At 40.5% G+C, this 21,603-nt stretch overlaps 1 protein-coding gene across 3 annotated transcripts in view; it reads left to right on the forward strand.

The window, feature by feature from the left end:
* The window catches only part of AKAP6 (A-kinase anchoring protein 6), a 607,892-nt gene that overhangs the window by 328,385 nt on the left and 257,904 nt on the right, over positions 1–21,603 (forward strand). For all 3 annotated transcript variants that reach the window (XM_049897582.1, XM_049897583.1, XM_049897584.1), the window contains exon 4: positions 9,069–10,838. In XM_049897582.1, the coding sequence (XP_049753539.1) occupies positions 9,069–10,838 (1,770 nt within the window). The remainder of the gene's footprint in view (positions 1–9,068; positions 10,839–21,603) is intronic.

The following is a 21,603-nucleotide window of genomic DNA, read 5'->3' on the forward strand; positions in this document are numbered from 1 at the left end:
TTACAGATTGGGGAGGCTTTTTTCGACTTATGTCTCAAGGCTAATTTACAGAAATGTAGCTATATGTTACATTTTCTTTTATCATGGTATGCTTGTGCAAGGCCAATTTAGAAAGGTAGTTTATAGCATGCTTCTATATCTTGGATCATCTAAATTCACATTATAAGTGACTTATGCATATGTGGTTTGAGAGTATTATAAAAGCATACATAACAACATGAATATTATTCCTATTATTTCATTGAACAAGGGTAATTTTTCTCATTTTTTTATGGATATACTGAGTTAGTTTAAATATAAAATATAGAAAATCCATCATCAGTAATTCATCTATAAATGCTTTCTGTTTCCAACACTTAGTAAATATTGTGCATCTTTGATTGCTCTTCAGCTCTGACCTTTCTGTTGCTGTTGTGGCCATGCCTGTTTTGGCCTCGTGGAGCACAGGAGGCAGATGTGAATCTCAGAGGTCACCCTGCTGGGATTCCAGGTGGACCCAGCATTGGAATATTTCCTCTATGAGCTCTTCTCCCTGTTCCATCCTCCACCCTGCTGGGGAACAGCGCCATCCTGGGGCTCATCTGTCTGGACCCCAGACTGCACATCCCTGTATACTTCTTCCTCTCACACCTGGCAGTAATCGACATGTTCTATGCCTCCAACAATGTCCCCAAGATGCTGGCAAGCTTCTGAGTAAGAAATGAACCATCCTCTTTGTCCCTTTCATAATGCAGACATTTTTGTATCCAGATTTTGCTCACACTGAGTGTCTAATTTTGGTAGCAATGTCCCATGAATGGTATGTGGCCATCTGCCACTCCCTACATTACACTGTTATTATGAGCTGCAGAGTCTGCATCACCCTAGCTGTCACTACCTGGGCATTTAGCTCCTCCAGGTCCTAGTCCATGTTGTTCTTATCCTGAGGCTACCCTTCTGTGGACCTCATCAGATCAGTAGTTGTTATTTATTTATTTATTGTGTTTTAGGTGAAAGTTCACAGAGCAAATTAGTTTCCCATTCAGCAGTTATACATAAAGTGTTTCATGACCTTGATTTCATTCCCCACAATGTGTCAGCACTCTCCCTATTTCCACCCTGATTTCCCCACTCTTTTGTCCTGATTATCTACTCCTTCCTGCCTTCTCATCTTATAATTGATTGTTCTAAAGAGTACGTTCCTCTCAGGTGTTATTATTTATCTTATGTGCTTTTTTATTGTTTGGCTGCGAGGTGGTCTCTGGGAATGGCTTCATTTCTATATCAGAAGGGTGTCTTAGGCCTGGGGGTTCCTGCAGTCTCTGTTGTCATTATTTTTTATGGAGGGGTTACGATGGGCTCTCTGTAAATTTGAATTCAAATGGGCTCTATCCTTCCCAAATAAAATTGATATATATTTATAGAGCAAAATATTGCCATCGAGTCGATTCTGACTCATAGTGACCCTGTAAAACAGAGTTTGAAACCCATAGGGTTTCCAAGTAGTGCCTGGTGAATTCAAACTCCCGACCTTTTGGTTAGCAGCTATGGTTCTTAACCACTACGCCACCAGGGTTTCCAGAGTAGCTAAGCAGGGGCTATATATAGATACCATATATGGATACATTGTGTGTATGTGTGATGTGTGTATATATATCTATATGATCTTTGGCTCTTGAAACTCAGTGCAGTACTCTAGTATTTGTTTTGTGGAAAATATATATTCCACAAGTTTATAAGGCACTAATATGACTATTTAAGTTTAAAAAGCCTTATAAAGAGTATTATACAACTCATTAATTTATTAATTTATAAAATGTTTCAGTGGCTCCAACATTATCAACAACACAAAACAAATCTGTATCAATTCTCATAAATATCATTTACATTGATTTATGCTTGTTGATTATTGGTTTCAAAACAATCTCCCTGCAGAGTCTGAAAGTCTATGAAAATCAATATCTATTAGGCTTCCCCTAACTTTAAGTCACAGTTTGCTTTGTCTTTTAGCTCTCCTCTGTAATTGTAGCATGAAGCCTAGATGATGTAGGCTTCCATAGAGTCCTTTTTGTTTACATCATAGGATGAATATGTGGTCTGTGTTGTAATCCCCAGATGCAATCCCACCCATGTTGGGTCCCTAGAGGGCCCTTGACTGGGACTCCTGTGGTTATGGAAGACGACAAAGAATTCCACACTGGCTGATCCAAATCTGGTATCCATAAGAGTGGGTACAAATGAGGTGAAGATCAAAGATGGGAGGGCTTATCTAAACTTTAAAGAGCTCTTTCTTTAGATATCTATCTAGTGTCCTCCAACTTATACATTCCTTTTTTTTTTTTTTTTTTTCCTCCCTGTATGTTCTGTTAGCTCTGTCTGGCATTGGGTACTGTATGTACTGGTATTATCACTGATCAGACCAGCTCACTTTGGTTTTTTTTTTTTTTTTAAGCTTCTATATTTCTTTATTCTTCATTAGCAAAGACTATTTCCTTTTTTCTTCCAACCACAAAATCAAGAAATAAGCATGTCAACAGCAAATGTGGCAAAACATCAGGATAGTACTCTTCTGTGTAGCATTCACAAATGCATTCGATTTTAATGGTCCATTCACTCTTCAGAGAAGTAGAAACACTTATTACTAGAAGGACCAGAACTGCAGCAGTTCTGACCAAAACCCTACCTGTAAAAAAACACCATAAATTATACCCCAAATTACTCATCTCTAGAAGAAAAAAAGTGCAAAAGGAGACTATGGCTGTCTTATTCACTTTTGCCTCCTCAGCCACGGCCACTGTGTTGAGAAATCTCCATTTAAGATCTTGGTTTTAGGGACTATATGGGAGTATGAGAAATTACTCAAGATAGATAAGGCACTAGGGGATCCTTTGTCCTTCCTGGAGGCTGGTAACTTGCCTCATACAGATATCATCAAAGCTATTTCTGCAGCAAGAAGTTAGAGGACATTTTGATCCCATGAGCAGAAATGAATAGGGAGGGGAGAAAATTATAAGTGTAGTTATAGATCTTAAGATATATATGTTAAACCTAAGCACATGCCAAAGATAGGATAGAGGGAACTCAGGCAACAAAAGAATACTGTGTTTTGTAATTAAGAAATGCAGCTAGACCCCCAGCAGTTTTAAACCCAGATAACCAAAAACCTATTGCCGTCAGGTGAACTCGGACTCGTAGCAACTCTAGAGGACAGAGTAGAATTTGAACTGCTGAACTTTTGGTTAGCAGCTGGTTTCCAAGGAGCAGCTGGTGGATTTTAACTGGCGACCTTTTGGTTAGCAGCCATAGCTCTTAACCACTGCACCACCAAGGCCCCAAGACAAAACAAAGATATATAAAAACAAAACAAAACAAACTGGAACTGTGTTAGAAGGAAACATGGATAATTATGAAAAATGCCCGGAAAAGTTGATAAAAATACCAGTGCCTAAATTCGTTCCTGTAGATTGTGGTTGAATTATTCTACATTCAATCTTTCACATTAGTTTTTGTTTGTTCTTAAGTTTCCAAGATATAACTAATCTCCAGCTGTGGTTGGGGGAAGGGGCGACTAAACTAGAGCCAAAGAGCATAACTGGACCCCCATCTCAGCTATCTTTCTATACCAGCACTTTTATATTTATTTAATTTTTATTGTGCTTTAAGTGGAAGTTTGCAAATCAAGTCAGTCTCTCACACAAAAACGTATATGCACCTTGCTATATACTCCCAGTTGGGACCAGCTCACTTTGTACTGTAAGAATGGATATTAGGAATCAGTGAGTCAAATTTACTCATTTTACATATTTATTCTCTCAATAAACATTGCCTATCAACTCTGTGTTATAGTAGCAGGAACTATAGCAGTACTCTTAAGTTACCATTGTTGTTATTGATGATATTTGGAATATGTCCATCATACACTTATTAGAACTTCTGTCATTCATGAAGTGGTAACCTAAGAAATGATGAAAAGCCATTGAGCTAACTAATTGTTACTGGCCCCTGTTTTCATAGCTATGTTGTGAGTTTTTGTTAAGTAGCATCCATTATGGTTCTCACAATATGAGCTCAACAGTTTTTATGGATTTGATTGGAAGTGATTTAGTCCATTTTCATGTTTGAGGGCAATCTTTAGTCCTGTTGTAGAGATGCAAGAAAATGTTGTATGAAGGGTAAAGGAACAGTGGATTCTAAGTCATCTGCTTTGCAGATTTTTTCCCATGAATTGAAGCTCTGCCTCTGTCATCCTCCTTCCTTGAAACTGAGCATTTCTGATCTTGTTTGCTTTTCTGGGGTGACTCCATGAGAACATTTAACAGACTGCTTAGTTTAATTTGTCTCTGCTCAGCACACTGGAATTTTGGAAAACAGGAAGGGGATTAAGATAAAATTCTCAACTTTATCAGAATAGATTCAGCTGTGAAAGAGTTGTAGAATGAAGAGGGAAATGGCATAAAACACACCAGTAAACTACAGTAATAGATGCCAGTCTTCTAGGGAAGGGAGCAGGGACTAATTTTTCTCTTTTTGGGAGTTAGTTGAGTTTCAGACCAAAAAAAAAAAACCAAACCCGCTGCCATCGAGTCTATTCCGACTCATAGCGACCCTATAGGGCAGAGTAGAACTGCCCCACAGAGTTTCCAAGGAGCACCTGGCTGATTCAAACTGCTGACTTTTTGGTTGGCAGCCATAGCACTTAACCACTACGCCACCAGGGTTTCCAGCCACATTAAAGAATAAGTTTGGAAGTCAAATGAGTGGTTAGTTCTCTCTCTTTCTCTTCTTTTTGCCCTCGAAAAAACAAAATATATGAGTTTTATGCTTTCATTTGAACATAGAGCAGACCATATCTAGTAAACAAATGAACAAATTCCTCATGAAAAAATTAAAAGCAAAACTAACAGACAGAAAACACTTTAAGGCAAAGCTCAACATTATGTAAAAAATGTGTTGTACTGAGATTTTCTATATGTCAGACACTGTGTTAAGCATTTTGTATTTATTATCTATTCAGTAAAAAGAGTAAGGAATATAAAAAATAGTTCCATTTCATAGATGGAAAAACTGAACCTAAGAGAAATTAAGTAAATTCTTAAGGACATGAATCTAGTAATAAACAAAACAAAACTAGCTCTTAACTGATTTCTGTTGTAACCGTTGTAATTCTTTCTTCCCTTCCTTCCCTAAATATTTGTTGAATACCTATATGTGTAAGGTATTAGGGATTCAAAGAAGAATAAGACAAGTTAGTAATCACTTCCATAGTCTTGTTTGACCCTCAAACAATCCTGAAAGATAGGCAGGGCAGAAACTCTTATCATTATTTTACAGATGATATTTTTCTCTGTCTTATAAATGACAGAAATGAAGTCAAGAGAGGCAAAGTCACACAGACAGTGATTGAAAAAAAAAAAAAAAAAAAACCATTGCCATCGAGTCGATTCCAACACATATCGACCCTATAGTGTGGTGTAGAACTGCCCCATAGGGTTTCTGAGAAGTGGCTGGTGGATTCGAACTGCTAACCTTTTGGTTAGCAGCTGAGCTCTTAACTGCTATGCCATCAAGGTTCCCTAGACAGTGATAACTATTAATAATGTTAATAGAATAGCAAACATTGATTGAGAATGTACCATGTGCTGGGTAGTGTGGTAAGAACTTCACCTGTATAATGCTTAGCCCCCATGGGAAGGCACTGGTCTTTCCAGAGCACTCATACCATAATACTCTGTGTGTCCCCCACTAGCACTTATTACAGGCCAATTTATATGATAACAAAATATGTGTCAGGTTTTAAACTGTGTGGGGGTTGGCACCAGATCATCTCTGTATCTCTACAGCACCTAGTTCATGTTGCTCTGTATAAAAGTGTGGCGAGTTAAATTAAATAATGCAGGTAATAAGTGCTGTAGATGTAAAAGAGAGAAATACCACTTTAGGCTGGTGGACCATGGAAAACTCGGAAAGATTAATTATTTGACTCTCATAATTTCAGCCTGCAGAAAATGGAAATCCTTAAGAATTATTACTATAGTGTATTTGAAAATATGGAAAGATTTTTGTGTATTTTTCTTTTGCCCATTAGAAACTGCTCTACTTTACTTCCCATTCCCCTGTCATTACTCGCTCCCCTCAGTCCACTGCTGCTCTCCTGAATGTGTTCAGAATCATAGAGTCCCAGCAGGATAGAGCTGAGAGGAAACTGAGCAATAGGCTAGTCCTTATGGTCTGAGGACTGAAGGACAGGGGATACTGGTAAGAGGTCCATGAATGTCTATGTTAGAAATTAAAGCAATAAGACAAATCACAGCATCTGAGGTAAAGGGAAGGAGGGGAGAAAGGGCTTTTTTTTTAAACTGTACTCATGATTAAAATCAGGAAATTCTATTTCCAACTGTCTTCTCAGTAAGACCACTAAATCAGTGCACCTAACTGAAACTCTATGGGGCAGTTCTACTCTGTCCTATAGGGTCACTACGAGTCGGAATCGACTCGACGGCAGTGGGTTTGGCTTTTTTGGTGAACTGACCCTGAAATAGCAACAGCACTGGTACTGCCTTGGGAGTTTCAATAGGAAATTCTTCGAATCTCTAAATTACGAGTATTAAATCTTACATTCAGATGGTAGAAAATGTAGTGTCAAAAAGAAAAGAAAAGAAAGAAAAACTGAAGAAGGCATTTGGAAATAGAACGTCAGTTAACTTAATTATGGGCAGGAACAAAGCAAAATTCCTTGCTTCAAATTAGAAAGAAGGGGTTCCTTGATGTCTGAGACAAGATTGAAACCAGCAATAAAGTGATAAATTACCCATCAGTAAAGTGAATACATTACTACCTCCATAAAAGGTAACCTTCATTTGAAAAGCTGCTACATAAGATGTTAAATAGAGGTATATTTGAATGGAGACATTGCTAGACAGCCCTGACATGGCTACTGGTGCTACACAGTTAAGTGTGAGAGTTCTGAAATAAAAAGGGCAGCAAAGAAAGCATACCCTCTTTGCCGTACGTCCATATCCACCTGGGACTTTATTACTTACATGCTTTAGAAAATTATCTGGGAAGGTGGTCCAGAAGAAACCTATAGGATGAAAATATTAGCATTACCAAGGAATATCTTAAGAAATCAAACTTATTATTCAGCTGCTCTGAGAAATTTCAGAGAACTTTCTTTTTAAAAAGTTTCCTCTGTGTGGTGAAGTCTAGAATATTTTTGAAGAATATTCTTAAATAATAATAACCAACTGTGTTAATATACGTTAACATATTAAATATATATTTATATAGTTCATATAAATTCCCATAAAAAAATAGCATAGTGCACTTACAAAAATACCTCACGGAAGGAGGGCATGGTTGGTAAACAAACGTAGAAAGTGTGCATTGTGTGTGTAAAAATATCATATACGTACACACAAATAACATGCACCCTCTGCATTTGTTTGCTGACTGCGTCTTCCCCCTGCAAGGCACCCTCACAAGTACCTCCATGTCAATCTTTCACATGTTGCTGTAAAAAAAAAATTAGCATAGCGTGTCTATGAAAATACCTCACTAGGGGAGGACACGGCTGGCGAACAAATGCAGAAAGCAGGAATTATTTATGTAAAAATTACTGTGTGTGTGCGCATGTGTGTGTATAGGTGTTTGTCACTTTGGTCTTTAAGAATTGAGATGGATAGACTATGTGTTATCGGTTCCCCCCACCCCAGGGAAAGATTTTTTTTTTCCTCCAGGCTAAAACATGCAGTATGAATAAAAAACAGTTACCCTGAGTGAAGTCAGCTATGCACAGAGATAGGTGGCCTTTCTGGGATGGGAGAGGGCTGTCTTTGGAGCATTAAGTGTTTTGGCGTGTGGTCCTTGCTTTTGCAGACCAAGGGCTGGTGAGAGAACCCTGGGAACTCAGGAAAAGGCAGCCATACTCTATTCTCTGAGATGTAGTCTCACCTCCTCTATTTATCCATCTATACATCTGACATCATTTATTCAGCAAGACAGCATCCCAGGACACAAGGTGCTGTGATCACCAAAACAAGGATCAAATGCATTCCCAGGGCCACTGTGCTTCTTGTTTGTCCAGAGGCAGATGGCTGGCATTTTCAGGGGTCTAATTTTAATGGTAGATTGGAGCTCTGGTGGCATAGTGGTTAAGAGCTCAGCTGCTAACCGAAAGGTTGGCAGTTCTAACCCACCAGCCATTCATGGAAGCCCAGTGGGGCAGTTCTACTCTGTCCTATAGGGTCGCTAAGAGTGTGAATTGACTCTACTGCAATGGGCGTTTAATGGTAAATTAGACCGTCCTTCAGCCTGGCAGGCATAACGGATTCCAGAGGCCCTTCTGCTTCAACTAAAAATCTCCATTTCTTGTGTGGTATCAGAAACCGCATTCGTAATGAGACAAAAGCCTCAATCACACAATTAATGATTTTTAAGAAATAGACATACTTATAATGATACCTTTTAACATAGGAGAGTTTTTAAATAACAGGGGTTGAGTACTTGCTATCTAACATATACACATGGGATAGGGGAATGTATGCAAACAGAGGAGCTAAGATAATAAAGTTTTGACACTCCTTGGTTTTCTCCAGGATTACCTGTGTTTACTGTGAAAAGAGGAGCCCTCATGGTGCAGTGGTTAAAAGTTCAGTTGCTAACCAAAAGGTCGGCAGTTCGAACCTACCGACCCCCTCCATGGGAGAATGATGTGACAGTCTGCTTCTGTAAAGATTTTTTAAGAAATGCTTATTAAATGAGAAATATTCTTTTAAGAAATGCTTATTAAATGAGCAATACACTATTTTTAAATAGAAAATTAAGGTAAGAGTGGATATTTTTGACTTGACCTTGACCATTTCCATCAAGGCTTTGTCCTCCAGGTTAAAAATCCTTAAATGTTTAAGAACAGAATACTATGTAAAACAATGTGGTGATTGATTAACATGCCTTTCTATATGTCAGACCAAAAGCCACTGAGATTGATCGTCTCTGACCTTTTCAGCTGCCTGTGCTAAGATCTCACTTGGACAGCAGTTGAGCGCAATTGACATTGCATTTACTGTAACCACTGTCATTGTCTGTTTCAGGGCCGGCTTGATTCTCTAACGGAAGTGGATGACTCAGGACAGCTAACTATCAAATGCTCTCAAAATTACTTATCTCTGGATTGTGGTATTACTGCTTTTGAGCTGTCTGACTACAGTCCAAGTGAGGATTTGCTCGGTGGCCTGGGTGACATGACCTCTAGCCAGGCCAAAACCAAACCCTTTGACTCGTGGAGCTACAGTGAGATGGAAAAGGAGTTCCCTGAGCTTATCCGAAGTGTTGGGTTACTTACAGCAGCCACTGACCCCATCCTTCCCAGCTGCAGTGAAGCAGTTAGCGAGGAGGTGTCTCAAGTATCTATTTCAGCAGATGACAAAGGTGGATGTGAGGAAAACAACGCTTCTGCAGCCGATGAGCTCCCAGGCTTAACCCCAGGGGCATCATCTTCAGGGGAAGCTCCGACAAATGCTGTTCAACCCTCTTCTGAGACCACAAAGCAAGAATCCAATTCTTCCTCCCATCTTGGTGCAAAGAATCAACAGCCTCTTCCTTGTGAAAATACAACCCCCAAGCGGTCTATCAGAGACTGCTTTAACTATAATGAGGACTCTCCCACGCAGCCCACATTGCCAAAGAGAGGGCTTTTCCTTAAAGAGGAGAGTTTTAAGAAAGATGGGAAAGGCAGTGGTGGAAAGAAGCAGATGATCGATCTAAAGCCCGAGATGAGCAGAAGCACACCCTCCTTGGTGGACCCCCCAGACAGATCGAAGCTCTGCCTGGTGTTACAGTCTTCCTATCCTAGCAGCGCTTCAGCTGCCAGCCAGTCATACGAGTGTTTGCACAAACTGGGTGTTGGAAATCTTGAAAACACAGTCAAAACTCACATTAGGGAAATCTCTTCCAGCCTGGGAAGGCTTAACGACCGCCGTAAAGAGAAACCTAAACTTAAAAAGTCTCATGAGACCCCAGAAGAGGTCTCTCCATGCCGAACACCTAAAAGGGGAACCGACTCAGGCAGTCCAGCTGAAAACACTAGGAACGCAGTAGTAGAGAATGGAATTCCTTCTGGTATTTCCAAGGCCATAGAGGGGCCCGAAACAGATTCTGCTTCCACATCCTCCCTCGAGCCGTGTGGTCAAAGAAGTTGGAATGCCAAATTGCCAGTGCAGTTAGAAGAAACATCAAGTTCACCACCTTGCACTCAAAGCAGCGAGTCGTCTGTTGGCTCAGACTCCATCGTGTCTCCATTACCCCTTCTTTCAAAACACGAAAGCAAGAAAAGTTACTCATCCTCCCCAAGCCACGTCACCAGAAACGGCCAGGTCGTAGAGGCCTGGTATGGCTCTGACGAATACCTAGCGCTGCCCTCTCACCTAAGGCAGACAGAAGTATTAGCTTTGAAGTTGGAAAACCTAACAAAGCTTCTGCCTCACAAACCCAGAGGAGAAACCATTCAGAATATCGATGACTGGGAACTGTCGGAAATGAATTCAGATTCTGAGATCTACCCAACTTACCACGTCAAAAAGAAGCATACGAGGCTAGGCAGGGCATCTCCAAGCTCATCCAGTGATGTAGCCTCTTCACTGGGGGAGAGCATTGAATCTGGGCCCTTGAGTGACATTCTTTCTGATGAGGACTTATGTCTGCCTCTCTCTGGCATGAAAAAATACAGTGATGAGAAGTCAGAGAGGGCTTCCTCCTCAGAGAAAAATGAGTGCCATTCCGCCACAAAATCAGCTTTAATTCAAAAACTGATGCAAGATATTCAACACCAAGACAACTATGAAGCCGTATGGGAAAAAATAGAGGTAAGGTGGGCTTCTTAACCTGAAGGATTTCTTACCTGATTTTCAGGAATAATGCTGAGAAAAGGTTCAGCCACTCCCCACTCTAGTATGAAACATGTTGCTATTTTTGATAAACCTAACTAAATCCCTGAAAAAAGATAAAAGTGCAATGTCCACTGCATTGTGATAGGATACGTGTCACTAGAAACTGCCCTCATCAATGCATGAGCTTCGTATGTTTCTGTCTGGTACAGAATTCTCTGTCAGTATTGCTCAAACCTAAGACGGCTTCCGATGAATGGTGCCCCCCCACCCCCGCACCCTTGGATATAATACAAAATAATATGGAACAGTAGCAAGGCACCCACCAGTACGTTGGCTGCATGTGAATGGAATCGTTCCAGTTATCCTCAGTGCTTTTTGGTTCTTTTGTTCTGACCCCAGAATAGCTTCCTCGTCTCCAATGTTAACTTTCTGTAGAAATAGACCAGATGTTTCTAATTTATCAGGAATCTTTGTTTTTCTTTTACTTCCTCCTCTTCAAGATCTCTGGCTAATAACTGTGATACCCATATCATGTACCACCCACTAGTGCTGGGACGGAGAGTTGACATTTTGGGTAAATCTGTACTTTCAGAATGAACGATTAGATGAGATGAAGTTTTTGAGGGAAGATTATCAAACTTCTCAGGCCTGAGCTCTGTAATATAAGTGGTGATTTGCTCCTGAAGGAGGCATCTGGGCCGAAAAGATCTACTATGATTACTGTGCTAAGGGTCCTTTCCTCAGAAGGCTATCAGAAAGAGATCCAGTTAATTTGATAGTTGTAATGATTTCTTATTCCATTGTATAGCACTTCACAGCTACTCTGTGAAGAAGGCAGGTCAGGTCAGATGATTCTAATTTTATAGAGAAGGGAACAGTTTCGGTGAGACTAAGTGATTTTTCTCAAGCTTAAGTGAGTCAGTCTGTCCGTCCATCCTTCTGTTTGGGAAGCTGAGTCCTAAACCCCGGTCTCCTGACTCTTAGTCCAGTTTTCTTTTTATTGCATCATGTTATTTCCCTGACAGGGCATAGTATCCCCTTCATGGGGGGGGTCTAAGAGTAGGGGAGACCAAACAGCTCAGGTTTCCCCAGATTGAATAGTGAATATCCATGTAACCCCCATGGCTGACTTGAAGCTACTCTTCCCATTTTTTTTTTTTTTAAACATCCATTCATTGTTGAACACTACTCTGGGACCAGCATCATCCTATATAAAAAAGCACAGGTGTATGGACAGAGTAACCTGGAGGAAGAAAATGCAGATGCATAAAACAGAGAGGGAAAGGTTAACAGAAATACGTAACAATAATTATTAGCCTGTATTAATAGCTGTTAACATATCGAGTACTTGCTAAGCATTTATGCATCCTTACAGCAACACTAATATTAACCTCGTTTAACGGATGAGGAGACTGAGCCTCAGAGAGATCAGAAAGTCTGCTCCAGTACCCATATTCTTAACTAAATGTTCTCCTGTCTCTCCATAAGCAAGTGCATGTAGGCACTCTGGTAATGTGGAGAAGAAATAAAATCAATGGAGTTAGGATTTGCCTGGAAAGTTCTCATGAAGTGGTAAATCTTGAGTGGGACTTTGAAGGTTATGCAGACTTTAGACAGGTAAAAGAAGGAAGGGGGCTATTTCAGGTAGGAGGAGCAGCATAAACTGAAAAACAGAGGTGGGACTTGGGAATGAGTGTATGTCTTAGTGATGCCATAGCAAAATATCACCAAGTGAGTGGCTTTAAAGAAAAAATTCATTTTCTCACAGTTCTGGAGGCTAAAGGTCAAATTAAGGGTGATGGCAGGACTCTTCTGTCTTTGCTCCATCTTTTGGTAGCCCTTGGCATCCTTTGTTGCTTCTAGATGTATCTTCATGTGGCGTCTGTCTTCTCTCTGTGTGACCCTGTATCCACGTCTTAAAAATAAGACACAACTCAGAAGGGATTTGGATTAGGACTCCCCCTCCCCGCCCCACTCCCATATGACCTTTTTAACAAATAACATCTATAAGAAAAACCATATTTCGCCGCCTCTGCCAAACAGTCACATTCACAGGTACAAGGGTTAGGACTCCAACATATCTTTGGGGTGGGGGAGGTGGCAGGGGGCACAACTCAATCCATAACAGTATAGGATATGATGGGTATAAAGAGAACTGCCCTACCTGGAAAGTCTGTGAGCAGAGAACAATAAAAGTTCCACACAGATAATAGAGCCCTGAAGGCCAGACCAAGGCAATTAGAAGTTGTTTACCAGGCATCCATTTCTCTGAAAGGGACTGAGAGTATTAACAAAACTGATAATAACTAATAATTATTAAGCTTTCATTTTGTGCTTGGCTCTGTGCTAAATGCTTTACTGCCTTATTCTACTTAGTCCTGTGAGGTAGGAATTTTTCAGATAAAGAAGGTAGGCAGAATGTGGTTAGGAAATGTGCTCAGTGTTTCATAGCTAGTTAAGTGCAGAGCCAGGGTTTGAAAGCAGAGCTAGCACACTTTAACTGTAGTGGCCATGGCCTCTAATTGCCCTCTGGAAGGTTTAATTGACAATAATGGGAACGATGGTCATGGCAGCCATGGTGGTGACCAGGGTGGAGACTTGGGGAAATATGGGCCTATGCAGGGAGAATGAGCAAATCTAAGGAAGTGCTGTGATACAGGCTGGGTGTGAGGGGGCTGTCCAGGAAGTGAACGGATACAGGAAAACGCTCAGTCATTAAAGCACAGTGTGGCCCACAGCTACTCATGCTTCATTCTGAGCCTCCGTTTTACTTCCTTTGTAAAAAATGTTTTAACCAGATGATGGCTGTGATACTAACTTCTAATAGTAGCGTGCTTTGATTCTGTAATTCTGTCAAAGAGGAAGCCATGTTTTCAGACTCTGGGAACTGGTGCATTGTTAATAGAAGAAGGTGTTTGGAAACTGATTTGAGGTGGAAATGGGGCAAGTAATTCTTTAAAGAAATTGTGTTGATATTGAGCTTATGACGAACCATTCAAAAGAAAGTATCTTATAAAACCCATTGCCATAGAGTCGATTCTGACTCATAGTGACCCTATACGCCAGAGTAGAACTGCCCCATGGAGTTTCCTAGGAACACCTGGTGGATTCGAACTGCTGACCTTTTTGTTAGCAGCTGTAGCCCTTTTTGTGTGTGTGTGTGTGTGTGTGCGCTTTAAGAGAAAGTTTACAGTTCAAGTTAGTCTCTCATACAAAGATTTATATACACATTGTTATGTGACCCTGGTTGTTCTCCCTATAATGTGACAGTACACTTCTCCTTTCCACCCCACATTTCCCATGTCCTTTCAACTAGCTACTGTCCCTTTTTGCTTTCTCACCTCCGGACAGGAGCTGCCCATTTAGTCTCATATCTACTTGAGCTAAGAAGCACTCTCTTCACGAGTATCATCGTATATCTTGTAGTCCAGTCTAATCTTTTTCTGAAGAGTTGGCTTCAGGAACAGTTTCAAATCTGGGCTAACAGATAGTCGGGGGGCCATGTCTTCAGGGGCCCCTCCAGTCTCAGTCAGACCATTAAGTCTGGTCTTTTCACTAGAATTTGAGTTCTGCACCCCACTTTTCTCTTGCTCCATCAGGGACTCTCTGTTGTGTTCCCTGTCAGGGCAGCCATTGGTGGTAGCTGGGCACCATTTGGTTCTTCTGGTTGCAGGCTGATGGAATCTCTGGTTTATGTAGCATTTTCTGTCTCTTGGGCTAATATTTTCCTTGTGTCTTTGGTGTTCTTCCTTCTTCTTTGCTCCAGGTGGGTTGGGACCAATTGATGTATCTTAGGTAGCCACTCAATAACTCTTAAGATCCCAGATGCCACTCACCAGAACATTTTCTTAATAATTCTGTTATGCGAATTGACCTAGAAGTTCCCTGAAACCATGGACTCCAAGCCCCTGCCCCTAATACTCTGTCCCTCAAAGTGTTTTGTTGTATTCAGGAAAATTCTTAGCTTTTGGTTTAGTCCAGTTCCCCAGTATTGTGTGTTGTCCTTCTCTTCACCTAAGATAATTCTTGACTATTATCTAGTTAGTGAATACCCCCTCCCCACCTCCCCGCCCTCGTAACCATCAAAGAATGTTTTCTTCTGTGTTTAAACCTTTTCTTGAGTTCTTATTATAGTGGTCTCATACAATATCTGTCCTTTTGTGACTGACTAGTTTCACTCAGCATAATGCCTTACAGATTCATCCATGTTATGAGATGTTTTGCAGATTCATTGTTGTTTATTATCGTTGCTGAGTATTCCATTGTGTGAATATACCATAATTTGTTTATCCATTTGTCTGTTGATAGGCACCTAGGTTGTGTCCATCTTTTTGCTGTTGCGAACAAAGTACTGCGATGAACATGGGTGTGCATATATCTATTTGTGTGATAGCTCTTATTTTTCTAGGATATATTCCAAGGAGTGGGGTTGCTGAATTGTATGGTACTTCTATTTCTAGCTTTTTAAGGAAGCACCAAATCAATTTCCAAAGTGCTTGTACAATTTTACATTCCCACTAGCAGAGTCTAAGTGTTCCAGTCTCTCCAAAACGTCTCCAACATTGATTATTTTGTGTTTTTTGGATTAATGCTAGCCTTGTTGTGATGAGATGGGATTTCATTGTAGTTTTGATTTGCATTTCTCTAAGGGCTAATGATCGTGAGCATTTCCTTACATATCCGTTAGCCACCTGAATGTCCTCTTTGGCAAAGTGTCTGTTCATATCCTTTGCCCATTTTTTAATTGGGCTATTTGTCTTTTTGTTGTTGAGGTTTTGCAGTATCATGCAGATTTTAAAGATTAGATGCTGATTGGATTTGCTGTAGCCAAAAATTTTTTTGAGTCTGTAGGTTGTCTTTTTACTCTTTTAATGAAATCTTTTGATGAGCAGAAGTGCTTGATTTTTAGGAGCTCCCAGTTGTCTAGTTTCTCTACTGCTGTTTGTGCATTGTTGGTAATGTTTCGTATACTGCTTATGCTATGTATTAGGGCTCCTAGTATTGTCCCTATTTTTTCTTCCATGATCTTTATTGTTTTAGATTTTATATTTAGGTCTTTGATCCATTTTGAGTTAGTTTTGTGTATGGTATGAGGTATGGGTCTTGTTTCATTTTTTTGCAGATGAATACCCAGTTATACCAGCACCATTAGTTAAAGAGACTGTCTTTTCCCCAATTAATGGACTTTGGGCCTTTGTCAAATATCAGCCCATAGGTGGATGAATATACATCTGGATTCTCAATTCTGCTCCATTGATGTATGTATCTGTTGTTGTACCAGAACCAGGCTGTTTTGACTACCATGGAGGTATAATAGACTCCAAAATCAGGTAGTGTGAGGCCTCCCACTTTGTTCTTCTTCTTCAGTAATGCTTTACTTATCCACGGCCTCTTCCCTTTCCCTATGAAGTTGGTGAAGCAGCCATAGCACTTAACCACTATGTCACCAGGGTTTCTGAGGTATGTTATAGACAACTGGAAATATTGTACTAGAGTTGGGATGTGAGGTGAAGCCTAAAAGAAAATTAACCCCTTCCTTAGGCCAACCCTTCTTCATGACTTCAGGTGAGGACAGCTGCCCAATCCAGGTCAGTGCATCTAGGATATCAGGCCCTAGCTTTGGTCTCAATTCATTTAATGATTTGAAGAATCTATTCCACCTGCAAAATATAACAACAAGAAAAAGTATTACTTAAAATCTTTCTTATACCAGGCATCTGCTAGGCTCTTTACCTGTGGTTATTCTCTCATAACGACCCTGCAAAGTAGGTTTTATCATCCTGAAATTGACAAGTTCTCTCCTCTTGCAGTGCTACCACCCTGGTCCTAGCTGCCATAACCTCTCATCTGGATTGTGGCAGTAGCCTTCTAAATGGTTTCTGCTGCTTCTTGCTCCTGCTACAGCCTACTCCCAACACAGCATCCAAAATCATCCTTTTTAAACTAAAATCAGACCATATCCCTTCTCTGCTCAAAACCCAACAATGGCTCCCCATCTCACTCAGAGGTCCTATGAAAATAGGTTCTTTCATTTAACTCATATAACAACCCTTTGGCAGAGCTATTACTAGTCCCATTTTACAGATGAGAAATCTAGGCTTGAATGCTGACTCACCCAAGGTCACACTACTGCCAAATGGGAGAGCTGGAATTCCAACTGGGTCTGCATTATGCCAGAGCTGACTTGGGGAATGTGCATGGTTTTCTCCTTGACATGTATTCAAATGCCAAGGAATTTAGACTGTAATCACATGTGCAGATAAATTCTATTTATGTAATCCACAAACCTCTACTAGATGAGTAAATGAACAGTGTGAATTCTTTCTCATGACCTGAAAAGAAATGAGCTGCCTGGGAAGTAGCCACTTGTTCAAGGTGGGCAATTACTGATGCTAGGCTAGCAGCTGCAGGGTTGGTAGGGGGGCTGGCAGAAAGCAGTGCGGGGTAGTGCAACCTCACGCGTCCTTTGGGATACAGTGCAAAGTCCACTTCTCACATCGTGGGCTTCCTGCTCACACCAAAATCTCAGAATATCCTGGAAGATATGACTCTGTGAGGTTTGACTCAGTGGTACCAAGCTAATGGATTCATGACATAGCTGAGCCCTTTTATCCTCAGAGATATAAATGTCTTCAAATGCCAGCTGTTGTTTGCATTTTGTCCCAGAGATATCTATGCCAGAATTAAAAAACTCCTTTGGTGCCAGTTAAGGATGTCCCTACACATTAGTTTTTTCAGGTTCAGTACAGCAGATACTTAGGCAAGTGCTTGTTCTTCATAACTAGGGGATATAAAATTGCAAACCAGTCTGTTCCTGATTTTGGGATAGCAGCACACAGGTGGTCGCCATTGCTGCTGCTTAGAGATGGAGTTGGGGAGAAGTAAAAAATACCAGGGTAGTTTGAATGTAGAAGAGGTTTGGCTCTGGGCTTAACTTGACACTCATTTATACATTTCCTCTTTTTCCAAGTGGTAAAATGGGTCCAGATAGGACCCATCCTATCTTTCCACCCTCATTTTAACTGTATGTTGACACATCACTGACACCACATTGTCACTCCTGAAAGAAATACTGTGTTGTCCAGAGTTCTCTTTTCTTTTTTCTCAGCGTGGTTACCCCTCATGGTTTAAGGATTCCACCCTCAGCTTTCTTGTAGGATAGGACACAGCTCTTCAGGGCTAGAGCCAAATCATCTTCTAGGGGGTTGCTTCTGAAAAGAACATTCAGGAGTCACTCTTTCTAAAAGGCATCTCTGTACATTATTTACTTGGTGTGGGATTAGAATAGAGTCTCATTTGAAACACAGGTGTATCTTTCTTTATTCACCCCCCTCCTCAGGGTCGCTTACAATCAAGTTTTTGGTATAAATCCAATTCTCACATGCCTTCACTGTTTCTTTTATACCAACACATACCAACACCAGTTTTCTTAGTGTATGTGGAGCAGTGGACCATTCATATGCATTGAGACAATCTCTTATGAGCATCTCATCAGATGGAAGTATTTTGAGGTTATTGAACTTCACTGTTTTTCACTGGTATTTAATTTGCATGTGCCTTTCCCTTATGCTTTTTCCTTCACAGTTTTTCTAGTTTCCCTTTTGTATCTGTAGATTCTCTCTCCCTTACATCTTCTCTTCCATCTCTTTTTCTTTACTTTTCTTCTGGAGAAAAGATAACTTTCTCTGTCTGAGTACCTATTTCTTTTTTTAATTTCCTTTCCTGAGAGGTTCTTCTACTTTCTCCATCTACTGCTGACCTTGAGATTCATTGCTTTGTACTCTGAGCACTGTGGGTTGGCTCTTTATCACCCTTCAAGCTTAAACCCTTGATCTTTGCAGTGCATTTCTGAGTCTTAGAAATATATGTCCAGAAAGGTGAGGAAGTTTTTAGATGCAAGAAGAAAGAGAACAAGATTTAGGTTAAATATCAAGGAAAAGGCCACATTCTTAAAGGATCGAGCAGGCTCAGCTTTGTAATTAAAATTTGAACATATTCAAGTGTTCTAACAGACCTCAGACTGAACACGAGTTGGCAGTGTGGATGATAATTCAACAAGAGGTAAAAAAAAAAAAAAAGTAGAACACTAAAGGAACTATAAATGCTCTTTTTAAAAATACTATGTACAATCTAAAATTTTTGTTTGGATTCTAGACTAAGACCTTGAGAGATACATGACAATGTATTTCAAGGCCCTGTACTTATTATGGAAACTCTGGTGGCATAGTGGTTAGGTGCGATGGCTGCTAAGCAAAAGGTTGGCAGTTCGAACCTGCTAAGCACTCTTTGGAAACTCCATGGAATGGTTCTACTCTGTCTATAGGGTCGCTATGAGTTGGAATCTACTTGACAGCATCAGGTTTGTTTTTTTTTGTTTTGTGCTTATTACCGAAGACAATAAATATTTGATAAGTGCCAAGTGGAAAGTCATGCAACTGGAGAACAGAGGAAAGCAGATGATAACAAGTATAGCTAGACCAAGCATTGCAAAAAAAGGGAATACGAGGCCAAGCATCACAAAAAAGGGAAATACTAGACCAAGCATTACAAAAAAAAGGGCCTTGAAGGACAAATAGAGTGTACATAGCAGAGATGAGGAGGGAAATATTAGTGACAGAAGCTTTGGCATAAACCCAAGTTGAAGGCAAAAATATTCAAGGTTTGGAAAATAGTAAAGAGAGATGCTTGGTATTTGGGGGTATTGGCTTAGCTGCTGTAATAATAATAATAAAACCAAACCCATTGCTGTTGAGTTGATTCCAACTCATAGTGACCCTAAAACACAGAATAGAACTTCCGCATAGGGTTTCCAGGGCTATAAATCTTTACGGAATCAGACTGTTACAGCTTTCTCCCATGGAATAGCTGGTGGGTTCAAACTGCCAACCTTTTGGTTAGTAGCCAAGCATTTAACTACTGTACCACCTGGGCTCCTTTCTATTGGGGTTAAGATTCCAACACATATCATATTGGGGTTTGGGGGGGTGGGGAGGAAGCACAATTCAATCCCCCAAATACAATGACACAGAAGTCCATTTCTCTTATAACAAGAGGTAGGCAGCCAGTCTGAGGAAAATGGAGGTCTCCTAGGGATCCAGGTTCCTTCTTCCTTGCCGCTCTTCTATGGCTCAACAGTGTCATGTCTATGTTTCAGCTCCCCAGAAGGGAGAAGTGGAGGGCAACCAGATTTCTTCTTATGGATGCAACTTGGAAGCTGCACACGTCCCATTGGCCAAGACTTTGTCACAGCATCACCTAAGTGCATAAGAGTTTGGGAAATGAGCCTCTAAGCTGCTAAAATTGGGAGAGGGATGACTCTTAAGCCAACTGGTTAAAATAGAATTTGTCAAAGGGAAGGGGCATATAAAGTTGGGAAGAAAGAATAGGGCTGAAATATGAGGAACTTTGAATTCCAAGTGTTTGAATAGTGCAGACAGAAAGTAAATACTTGTCTAATGAATACATGAATAAATAAGCAAGTGATTGAATGTATCATTGAATTTGAACTTTATCCTGTAGCCCCGGGGTTACAAGCTAAAATAATTATAAGAGACCAGCAGGTAATGTAAATGAGACATGCAGCAGTCAAAGGGGAGTGATGGGAACTGAGACAACTGGCAGTCCGTGCTGTCAAAGGGCAGCCACTGCTCAGCTCCAGATGATGTTCATGGGAATGTGGGCCCTGTGTGGAGAGAGACTGTCATCTTTTAAAAAGAACTAGGAATCTGGGTTTTATGTGACATCTCCCAGTTTTTTAACGTTGGGTCCAAACAATCTTAAAACAGGCCAAATGAAACACATTTTTGGGACAGATTTGGGCTTCAAGTCACTAATTTGAAATCTTCTTGAAGATGTGAAACTATTTTAAATTTTTGACTCAGAGAGTTGGTAGTTTAAAAAGGTTAATCAGGCCCTGGTATGCTGGTACATCTCTGGCACAATGATTCTCAATTGCACCTGCAAATTATTGTCACCTGGAGAGCGTTTAAAAAAGCCCAACCTCAGATTCACCCCTGACCAATTAAATCAGACTCTCTGGGGGCAGGTATTTTTTAAAGCTCCTCAAGTGATTACAATGTGCAGCCATGGTCAGGAGCTCGTGCCCTAACACTGATGTTGAGGTGATAGCCATAGCCTGGACATGTGGTAACAGAAGCCGAGCTGTGGTTTGGGGAGCAGATTGAGGAAAGAGACAGATGTTATAAAGGAAGAATCGAAACAAATTTGTGGCTATTTAAAAATAAAGAGTGGAGGAGGAAAAGGGTCAAAAGACTTGAGATGTCAAGCTGAAATTTGGGGGCTGACAGATGTGAAAAACAGAAGGTTCCAAGGCTTGCATGAGGAAATTAAGGTACACAGTAGAAGAATGAGGAAAAGGTAAATGTTATATGTAAAAACTGTGGCCCAAATTTACAGTGAGAATTCTAAATCAACATAACATTTTTAAAGATAAGGGTTGTGAAATTCTTTTGAAGAATGATCCTCTTTTGTGGATATTTTATTTGGTGCAGGGCTAGGAAAAAAAAGAAAAAAACTTGTGCATTAAGATTTCGTGTGGGTTTGTTGAGATAGCATGCTGAGGCCATCACTCATGGTTGGTGAAGAAGAATCCCAGGGATCCAAAGCCATATTCCTTCCCAGTTAACACTAGGAATGTTTCAGTCCTGAGTCACTTTGATTTCTGCAGACCCCTTTTTTTTTTTTTTTAGCTAGGGCTTGAGGCTTCATTAATGATGACTTA

Source organism: Elephas maximus, chromosome 10 (assembly GCF_024166365.1).
Source record: "Elephas maximus indicus isolate mEleMax1 chromosome 10, mEleMax1 primary haplotype, whole genome shotgun sequence".
Taxonomy (NCBI): Eukaryota; Metazoa; Chordata; class Mammalia; order Proboscidea; family Elephantidae; genus Elephas; species Elephas maximus.